The 11,222-nt window shown below is 37.1% G+C and overlaps 1 protein-coding gene across 3 annotated transcripts in view; it reads left to right on the plus strand.

Moving 5' to 3' along the window:
- The window catches only part of LOC121421694 (uncharacterized oxidoreductase YjmC-like), a 30,512-nt gene extending 19,290 nt beyond the window's left edge, over positions 1 to 11,222 (plus strand). For all 3 annotated transcript variants that reach the window (XM_041616483.1, XM_041616481.1, XM_041616482.1), the window contains 7 exons: positions 1,035 to 1,133; positions 2,268 to 2,333; positions 2,878 to 2,958; positions 4,044 to 4,151; positions 5,482 to 5,577; positions 6,548 to 6,658; positions 7,886 to 11,222. In XM_041616483.1, the coding sequence (XP_041472417.1) occupies positions 1,035 to 1,133; positions 2,268 to 2,333; positions 2,878 to 2,958; positions 4,044 to 4,151; positions 5,482 to 5,577; positions 6,548 to 6,658; positions 7,886 to 7,933 (609 nt within the window). In that variant the 3' untranslated portion in view covers positions 7,934 to 11,222. The remainder of the gene's footprint in view (positions 1 to 1,034; positions 1,134 to 2,267; positions 2,334 to 2,877; positions 2,959 to 4,043; positions 4,152 to 5,481; positions 5,578 to 6,547; positions 6,659 to 7,885) is intronic.

Below are 11,222 nucleotides of genomic sequence, written 5' to 3' on the forward strand. Positions count from 1 at the left end.
TAGTGATTTATGTGACAATTGGCTCGACATACTTAAACCACAACTTCAAACCCGAGTCTGAGTTAAACCCGACTTCAGAATACCGGCCATTTCGTCTAATATCCATTTTGTCTAACAGTACTAGTGTAGAACTGTTTATAAATCAAATATTTATTAGACACAAGTACATAATAAGTAGAAGACAACATGGAATTTAGACCATCCAGTCATTAGCCATTGAAAGGAGTCAAAGGACCACCTGTCTTTCGAGCCTGCAAAGTCGGTATCTCTTTTAATAGTCATGAAGACCAGTGGACCCCGTCTTACAAAGAATTATGATTGATCCAATCAATCCAATTAATTCCTTGAATGCATGAGCGCTGAAAGGAAGCTCGAGCTAAAGCCGGGGTGATAATAATAATAACAACGCGCCTCGAAATAGAATATTTCTAGATAGATGGCGCTATATAAATGCCTATTATTATTATTATTATCGTAACTCTAACGATATCTATCAGTGTCGCAATGTTTTATACTCGAAATGTGCACAATGTCCTTTGTAAACAAAGAGAAGCACAGTGAGTTTACAAGACAATGATGGATGCTTGAATATACGTCATAGCTAGAAAATATCTTGAACAAACATGCATAATAGATGTTGACATTGCAGGCAGTCCATAGTTGCGATCGATCGGATCAATCGCAACTCTGTTTGTAATACGGGGCCCTGTTTTCTTGTCTCCTTTGGACAGTCTATACAGGTTTCATTGTATAATAATGATAATAATAATATGCAACATTTATATAGCGCTTTATACAAATGTTTCTAAGCGCTGCATACTATTACCCCGGCTTTAGCACGGCTACCCTGATCGGGCGCATCGAACATTCAAGGAATTCCTTCCTACCTGTTACCCATTTATTACACCTGTATTGTATCAGCCAAAGTGTTCAATCTCTGCACTTGTTGAGAATAAGACCTCCCTCCTGACACAAATACTGTACATGTATACTGTTTAAACATGTGAATTTTGTTCCTTTGTTATCCATCACAGGCAATGTTTGGAACAAACCCTATTTCGTGCGGTGCACCGGCCGAGAATGGGGACAGTTATGTACTTGATATGGCCACTTCCACTGTAGCGTTGGGGAAGGTAAGTTCTCCTGAATAGATGGATTCAAGTCAATTCAATTCAAAAATGATCTTTATCGATAATCATACATGTTAACAATCATACATGAAAAACAGCAAGAGCTGGAAAAACCATGTTTACAAGTTGGTGTTGGCACATTATTAAATACATAGAAAACCATAGTAAAATACATTTAAAAAGGCTATACATTCAAAAGTTAATACAATTTAAACAAGCATAAAAGGCAATGAATGAATGTCAGACTTGAAGGATAGGAGACTGACACTTACATGTATTTAAATGACAAAAAATAATTGTATGGTGGGGTGGGGATGAACTTGTAGAAAAAATCATAACCTTAACATGATACTACAGGGAAGCATTTCGTGAATAAACTTGTCAGTATTTTTCACATACTGATGTTATAAGCTACTGAAATCCTTGCATCTGATTGGCCGAGAGCAAGTTACATTGTGAAAATCACTGACAAAACTCTTCATGAAAATCTTCTAGTTGTAGAAGGAATTTGAAAAGCAAGATTTGAGTACACATCCAGCCCAAATATTTGAGCTATGAAACACAATTTCAAGAGTTTCATCAAGAGGTAAACATAATAATCATGGAGCTGTTTAGAAATTTCCTTAGAATTTACAAATAAAATATGAATCTATCATTGTCCAACAGTTGGAAGGCTGGAATTTGTTTTATTCTTTGCATGTATTATTTGTCCATATTGTGCTGCACCCAACCCAGGTGAGGTAAATGGTCGGAATCAATTCCTTGAAATGCTGAGTATGTGACTGCTGCTCTGTAGGGTAGTTATGCTACATTATTTAACCCTTTGAACCCTAAATTATTAGGGGCGGCGGTGACCCATACCCGGAATTATTTGAACATACCGACCACATTCACAAACTCCCATGATTCGAGACCCAACGGCATCCTCCCCCCTCTAGTACTTGGACCGGGCCGGCTGAAGTTGTTTACCTCTTCGTAGACCGAGTCTACAAAAAAGAAATATCAACTGTAGTGTCTGTTTTGGGATTAAAACCACTGTTTTAACTTAAGTCAGATATGCTTCCCCATAATAAGCATGTGACCCACCGAGTATTTGACCACACATACCACACGAGCATCCGTTTCATTTGGATACAGATAGAATTGAATGCTGTAAAGGAGATCCCAATTCCGAACGGCTGGGGATGTGATGCTTCCGGAACGGTGAGTACAGACAAAGGTCGCAAGAGGTCATGTGAAGGTCATATATTTTGAAAAAGTTTATTTTTAATGTATTATCATTACATCGATATGCATAGGGTTAATTCTTTAAATTATTGGTTCCCGGTAGTTTAAGTTTGACTTCTGAATTTTGAGTGAGAAATGTATGTTTGCATTGGAAATGCTCAGAGAAAATTGGGACCCGAGTTTTGATTTATGACTGGCTTTATTACCAGCTCTCTTAATATTATTATCTAAGCATTCCAAGCATTGTTGGTGTCTGGCTTTTGTGATGATGTTCTGACCAGTCCACAGATTATGTTATTCTTTGTACTTATACATTTTGTAATCTGTATTTTCATTCATTTTTCTATTTTCTTTTTATTTATGATCCTAAGTATTGTAAACTCATACATTTCAGCCATTGGATACAGTATGTGCATCATAGCTTTTTTTTTTAAATAAATAAATCATGAATATTTGACCCAGGCTAAATTCGACAACATCAAGTTTTCTGAGGTTGACTGTTTTTTTCTTTGCTTTTCAGGAGTCTAATGATCCCAAAGCCGTCATATCAGGAGGAGGATTACTCCCGCTGGGTGGGTCGGAGATCGCAGGTGGATATAAGGTAAAATCGGAAAGTAAATTGCCACAAGGTCTATGCCTACAGGGGTCTGTTTCATGAAAGTTGTCAGCATTGGCAAGTTGTCTTTCTCCGACAGTTACCATAGCAACAGTCAGAGGCCAATGCTTCTTAGCTAATCAAAACTAAGGATTTCACTGAAATTGTCAGCACTGACCATTTAGTCAGTGCTGACAATTTTGATGAAACGCTCCCCAGGTCTTATCTCACGTTGCCTAATCATAGTAACAGTAGGATCGGCAGTAAATTGCCACTCAGTTAAATGAAAATGTTATTGTACCATAAGGGAACTGTTATTCAACCCATTTGGAGAGTTTCCTCAAATATATAGAAATATGGAATTTACCTTAATTTCAGACCTGTCTTATTTCCAAGAGCAAATGCAGGTTATTCTTTTTGCGTTATTTTTTTCTTCAAGCCGTCGACTGTGTGCGCGGGCGATCAAATTATATGGCAACGTTTTTTGGCACTAGTATTGAACCTAGCGATGAAAGGTGGCCCTGTCTCTCAATCTGCCCTTCTCCCATCCGACGATGGACTAGACCATTTGAGATGAGACCAAACAGGGAATTAATCAAAGCCAGAGACTTAGGCCTACATAGATAAAGATCTAGTTTAGCAATCTAAACCATTTTGAGATTCGCTATCTATCATTACTAGGTTGAATACTACTGTGCAATTCAGTGCAAAAGGTCATCGCCACATAATTTGATCCTCCGCGCATACAGTCGACAGATTGATAAAGAAAATACCGACAACAGATTACCCTGGAAATAACAAAGGTATGAAGTTAAGATAAATTCCCTATTTCTAAATATTTGGGGGAATTTGTCCAACTCGTTAAATTATGCCGGGTTGAATACTAGTGCCCATACGGTACTTTCCACTTGGTCTGATGCCACATTGGTCAAATCATTCAAGTTTCTATATGCATCTAAAATTATAACCTAATTTTTTTTCATTGAATTAATAGTAATATCAAAAGGTATATTTTAAGACTAGCTATTGATACCCAGTTTGCCTCTCCCCCTGTAATATGTTTGACTCTGTGCACTTTGTTTGTTTCTCAGGGCTATGGTCTTGCCATGATGGTGGAGGTTCTTAGTGGCATCTTAGGAGGAGGGGCCTTCGGACCCAACATCAGGAAATGGAAAACAAGCAACCAAGTAGCAAATCTGGTAAGTATAGTGAGTGACTGCATTACCGACCAACCTTGTATTACCAAACACGTGGATCAATCGTCTAGAGCTTTGCAAAACAGACACTAAAGTTGATATTTCTTTTTTGTAGACTAGGTCTACGAAGAGGTAAACAACTTCAGCCGGCCTGGTCCGGGTACTAGAGGGAGGAAGATGCCGTCGGGTCTCGAATCATGGGAGTTTGTGACTGTGGTCAGTACGTTCAAATAATTCCGGGTATGGGTCACCGCCTTTACATTGGGAATTCGAATAGAAAGATGAAATATGGTCAAAAACACAATTTTAAAGTCTTTTCTTTCTTAAAATAATGAAATAAGGTAAAAATAGCTGATTAGTTATTTTATGAATTTCAAGTGATCAAAACATGTCATTTGCAAATAGCAGTGCGATGGAAGCTGTTATCATTAAAAAGAAATTTAATCATGACAAAAATGCATACCGGTATTATGTATCTACGTTCTTGTAGGTAGATTTTGATTAAGATTTACTTATTTCTGTAAAAAAAATGATATAATCGAAGTAACAGTGTAAATAAATTTTCAAAATAATACGTACTCAGAATAATACATACAGTTCAAAGACATTTCATAACAAATATTGAAGATAAATTAATTGAACTTGCCAAGAAAAGCAGAGCTTATTTGTGTAATTATGATGGAAGTTTGATGAATTTCAAGAAAATATTTTGTTTGATATGATTGAGTCTGATAACAGTGTTAGGTGATAAGACCCACTACCATACATATAAATTTGAAGTGATCTTGCCTTGTAATCAGAAGGCCATGTGTTTGACTCCCACTGAGGCACTGGTTGTTATGATTGGGAAATCATAGTCATACTAATTTAAGTGAAGTGACTTTAGATAATTTTTGTATGACTCCTTTCTGCAAGACATCACAAGATGATGACTCCAGTAACCAGTGGCGTACCTAAGATTTTCCACAGGTGGGGCAAAACTGTCTGCCAAAAAATTTGACAAGCCACAAATATAGGATTTCGATTCAGAAAAAAAAATGACAAGAAAAAAAGAAAGGTCTTCAAGCTCGTCGGGGGGGGGGGGGGGGGGGCAGGGATGTGTCATTTGCATGGGTTGTGACATGTCGGGGGGGGCATAATCTGGTTGATTGATACGAGGAAGTGCGCCTCCCCTGCTCATGATCTGACCAATGCGGGGATGCGATTTATACCGCACACAGCTGGGGAGTTAAGTGCAACTCTAAATCACACTTCACTTTTTGTGAAACACCCCCCAGATTTTGTTACACCCTTTTAATCAAATTCACCCGATTTCTTTTTATTCATGTTTCAGGGCCAGATATTTGTAGCCATCAACCCTGAGGCTTTTGCGCCTGGTTTTGAAGGGAGAATGAGCTCACTCATGGACATGTGTCGGAGTGCTGAACCTGTAAGTTATCAAGCTTTCTTTCCTTTTCAGAAAAATACAGAATCTTGGGATGGGTTTGATGTGTCAGTGCAAGAACGCCCCTATAAAAACTATTTCGCGCTTTGCATCGGTGCAGAAACGCCCTTTTGCAATGCACGTCTGCCTGTTGCTAAGGGTGTTTTTTGCACGCATGCCATGCATAAAAGTGTGGTGTTATGGGTGTTCTTGCACCGACACGACGGTTTCATGAAACAGGAATGCCTCTTTTGAGACTAAAAATTTGAATTGAGACTTCTCTACAATTTTTTTGGCCTTACATAATACTATATCATGTTGAAAATGGATCATTCTAGATGTGGTACGAGACTGTTAGAGAAGGAGACCAATAGCTTGTAAATCATTTGAAATTTTAACTCTCTGGCCCGTATTCTGAAGTCAGGTTTAACTTAAACTCGGGTTTATAGTTGTGGTTTAAGTATGGATAGCCAATTGTAATATAAATCACTAACAGTAGAGATATTATATTTCAGCTCATTTGGCTCTAAAATCATTCTTAAATGTCGAGGAAGTGTAAATAGATGATTCAGGGGCCGCGGAAGGGGGGGGGGGGGCTGGGGGGCTTCAGCCCCCCCCCCCCCCACTTTCTTCCAAAACCGTGTACAAAAATGTGAAAATGACCATATGATTGTGATTTTTGCATGGTCAGCCCCCCCCCCCACTTTGAAAACCGTTCCGCAGTCCCTCTGATTGTCTTCACCATCGATGAATCAGGACAGAGCACAGTAAACATAAGAAACATACAACTTGTTAAAAGTTTGAAACTTTTGGCTTCCCATAATTTTAGCAGAGTTAGACCATGGTCTAAGTTTAACCTAGATTCAGAATACAGGCCTTTGTAGTGTGTTTTGATGTTGGGTCCAAATAGCAGCTGAAGACGGACAGGAGCATTTTCAGTGTTATCTGTGATGTTTATTTGTAATTAAATTTGTAGGCAGAGGGAGAAACAGAGGTTCTCGTAGCTGGCGACCCGGAAAGGAAGAACATTGCCAAGGTTGAAAAAGATGGTGGTCTGAGGTATCACAACAACCTATTGAGGAATATGGTATGTTGAAGAGATGGATGGATGAATGGATATAGATTGATAGATGAATGGATGGATGGGTGGATAGATATATGGATGGGAAGATTGATGGATAGATTGATGGTTGGTTGGATGGCTGGATAGTTGGGTGGGTGGATGGATGGTTTGATGGATGGATGAATGGATAGATGGATGGTTGGATGGATGGATGGATGGATGGATGGATAGATGGATGGATGGATGGATTGATGGATGGTTGGATGGATGGATGGATGGATGGATGGTTGGATGGGTGGATGGATGGATGGATGGATGGTTGGATGGATGGATGGATAGATGGATGGATAGATGGATGGATGGATGGATGGATGGATGGTTGGATGGGTGGGTGGATGGATGGGTTGATGGGTGGATAGGAAGATAGATAGGTGGGGGGTAGCTAGTGACCCGGAAAGGAAGAACATTGCCAAGGTTGAAAAAGATGGTGGTCTGAGATATCAGAACAACCTATTGAGGAATATGGTATGTTGGATAGATAGATGGATGAATGGTTAAATGAAGATATAAGGTTCAGAAGGTAGTATTTATTGTCCAAATAAATAAGTGGAAATTTGCATTTAAATTACATGGTATTGAACATGCATAACTGAGCATGGAGAATGAACATATTTACAGATATCAAACAATCACATATAGACAGTTATGACAAACACCTCCTTAGCATTTGAAACGATTAATGTTATTGACAACCTATTGAAAAATATGGTATGCTTAATAGATGGTTGGATGAATGGATGGATAGATGGATGGATGGAAAGAGGGAGGGATGGATGGATGGAAGAATTGATGGATGGACCGGTGGGTTGATGGATGGATGGATAGATGGATGGATGGATGGATAGACGGATGGATGCATAAATGAATGGATGGATGGAAGGAAGGATGGACCGGTGTGTTGATGAATGGATAGATAGATTTATGGATGGATGGATTGACGGGTGGGTTGATGGATGGTTGGATAAATGGATGGATGGGTGGGTTGATGAATGAAAGGATGGATGTATAAAAAGATTCATGAGTAGTTTTCAGTGTTCACTCATATGTATTTCAATTATATTAAAATCAGTTATTTATATGAATTCAATTCAAACATTCATATACCCTTTCTTAATGCATACAGTCTAGCTATTTAGCTTATGTGCAGTGCACATGTACCCTTTTATTTTTCTCTTTTTTTCATATTTCCAGGATACCTTAGCAGCAGGTCTCGGAGTAAAGCCCATCAAGAGAAACTAAATTAATAAACATCTCACCTATCCATACACTTGTACTACACAGTCTACATGCACAACAGTAATAGATCTAGAGGAGAATGCAAGATATTATGTCTGCAATTATTGGTAAAGTGGCCTTTTTCATTTGAATGTTACCATTTGCCATTATACCACGAGTTTAAATTCATCAGTGCTTTTCTCATACAGCCTTCATCTTAATAGAAAAAACCAATCATACCAATCCATGTTCAAGTCCTTTGGAAGTGCATAGGGACGTCATGTCATAATTTCATATGCACTTTTATACTGTGTCTTATTATTGAAGTGAGAGCATGAATAACCATGTTATATGTTATTAAAAGAAATTAATGAAAAAAAAATGGATTGAACTTTAACACATATTGGATATTTGCTCAGAGTACAGTTAGATTTTTATATTTGGTAGGGTTGTTTTGGTAGTCATAATTGGTTTAAGATTATATCATGTATATAGTTTTAAAAGGAGTTCATGTTAAATATGATGCAGAGCCCTTATCTGTTGGTTTTGTATGGAAACGTGGTGTAGTGGTTCCCACTCTCGCGTCTCAATCTGAGGGCAGTGGGTCAAATCCTACTTCAGGTGTTGATTTTCTTTGGCAAGAAATTCATCCATAATTTGCTTCACTTGACCCAGGTGAGATGACTGGGCATCTAGTAAGATTTATGCCATGAACGCTTTAGCACCTACATGAATGGAGGCCCAGGTAAAGCCTGGGTAATGACATAATACATGTATCCAATGCAATAGCATCACACGATCAGTTGATATTGTATGAGTGATGGAGATTGTTTGGGAAAAGAAAAATGTAGTGTTTTTAAACTGAGGAATTTCCTTTGAAGAGATAAACAATTTTCAAGTGACAAATGAATTAAGAATATGAAACAACACTTGAGAAGTATTATGTATTTGATTCACGATTTTATTGCATTAATATATTTAAGTGATTGCCAGAATTGTGTAGCCTTTAATATTTCTTTGTGGAGTCGAAGTGCTCTTAAACATTGCACAAATAAATCATCTTTGTTTTTACTGTGGGACAAAATAGCCTGATGAATGTGATATGATTGGTAGTTTAGGGAATGCAGTGTGTTCATGACCAGAATCATACAATGGTGGAGGCAAAAATTTTCAACTGCGTGAAGTTGAGAGTCCATCTTGGTTTTCTCGCACAAATGAACATTGTTTCTACCAGAATATCATTGTTGTATTTCCCTCATGTTTCAGATGTCCATCTTTTGTCCATTTTATTCTTGTGTGTGTTTGTATTTGAACAGCTCAGAGCTATGCTATTATCATTTGTGATGTTTGTTTTGTAGAAGATTTTATGAGATTTTATGTGGGCCTTCACAAATTTATGTTGTTATGGCCTTCTCTGTGTTATTAAATAAAAAGTTTGATATGTATTCATTGTACTCGGCATCACATTCTGATCATTATTCCACGGAAAAGACAGAGTAATTTACTGAAAACTCAGGCCTTTGTAGAGAGACCTGTTTCATGGAACTTGTTATCAATCTCAACTTTAAGAACTTAAAATTGAAATCTTCTTTAATAACTGAGACCATGTCATTTTGTTGGTCTGCAAGCCCTGTTTCATGAAACTTGTTATCAATCTCAACTCTAATTGTATTGGCCAATCAGAATCATGGTTGCATGCACATTTCATCCAAAACACTGTCCAGGAACCAATCAGAAATCTTCTTTCATATTTGCACTCATCAGTAAACATTTGTGTTACAGGTGTCCAAAAGTGATAAGAATTATAGTTTTAACAGACTTAATTCTCAGATTGATCAAAATATAGTTTTATTTTTTTGTTATTGATAGCAGGTTTTATGAGACAGTTCCTCAATCATGAAAATAAAGGAGATATAAAGTATGATTGAAAGGCAATAAAATTATTTCATTATTTCAAAATGTTCCGTACCATTTATCATTACTGCCTCAGGTTTGAAAATCATGCTGAAAGCCATTAATGTGTACATTCAAAAGCCTGTAAATGCATGTATGAAAAGTCATGTTCAATATCGTGTATATGCATCTCAGGTTCAGAGTAGTGATGGTTTCTTTCCTTATCTCTGTGTGAATGGTTTGTCAAAAAGAAAAAAAAAACAGATTGAAATTGCAGGGGCCTTCTATTGTTATTACTGAAGTATTTTGGTTTGCTGATTGTTATAATTTTGCAATTGCTTGCCAATATTGTTAAAAAGAAGAATTCAAGTAATTTGGCATTACAGAGGTATACTCTTGTAGACAATTTTGGATTATATGTGTATGGATCTTGTAGTCTTTGGAATTCAGCTATTGTTAATGCAACCTGTATCTTGTGATGACAACTATTCATGTAATCATTGCATGATATTTATCCAGAGAAGGGTTTGAAAGTTCAACCTAGGAATAAGGGGTCACGGTTCTGTGTACGCGCCCTTCTAGGCGACCCAGATTGGCTGGCTCCCCCCAGAATGCGCCTTTGAATGTCTTTGACAGATATATTGCGCTATACAAATGCTGTGCATCATCATCATCATCATCATCATAAGAGCAACCAAAGTCCCCCCGTAATCAAGTGATTTCCTAAGATATAATGGGCAATTCCATGAAATATGTAAGTCCGAACCCCATGAATTTGGGACCTTCATGAAATTTTCTGTCTCTGATTTTTTGTTCTTTTGAGTCTGTAAAGCTCTCAAATGCTCATGACTTGGTCAGTATATGAATAGAAGTAAAACTTGAGTAAAATGGGGGCCGGATGAACAAAAAAGTTGGTTATTATATGGAATTGCCCTAGTATATAGTGTATAGTGATATATTTTTAATGTGCTTACAAAGGGAATGAAATAAGAAACCTATTTTAATCATGTATTGATTATTTGATCATATGTACAAAGTGTGTATGAAAATAGGCCTAGCCTGTTGGTTTTGTAGTAATTTATAACAGTTTTAACATTGCAATGAAATATCAATATATTTTAATAGATTAAGGAATATAGTATTAAGTATGGTATTGATTATCTATTAACATACATGTAATACTGAAATCTTTGATACTGCACTCTTTGTTCTTTTAAAATTGAAGTTGAAATATGTATTGATGATGGTAAAGTTTTTCATACGATTAATGTCACATGAATTATTTTATTTGTAATTGCCGTTTTTTATTGAAGAGACATGATGCACGATTTTTGCCTATTACTGTATTTCCCTCTTCATTTTTCCATGCATATATTTCAGCCCCTTCAGGATGTATATCTATTAAAGCATATATATGATA

This window comes from Lytechinus variegatus, chromosome 9 (assembly GCF_018143015.1).
Source record: "Lytechinus variegatus isolate NC3 chromosome 9, Lvar_3.0, whole genome shotgun sequence".
In the NCBI taxonomy this organism is placed as follows: Eukaryota; Metazoa; Echinodermata; class Echinoidea; order Temnopleuroida; family Toxopneustidae; genus Lytechinus; species Lytechinus variegatus.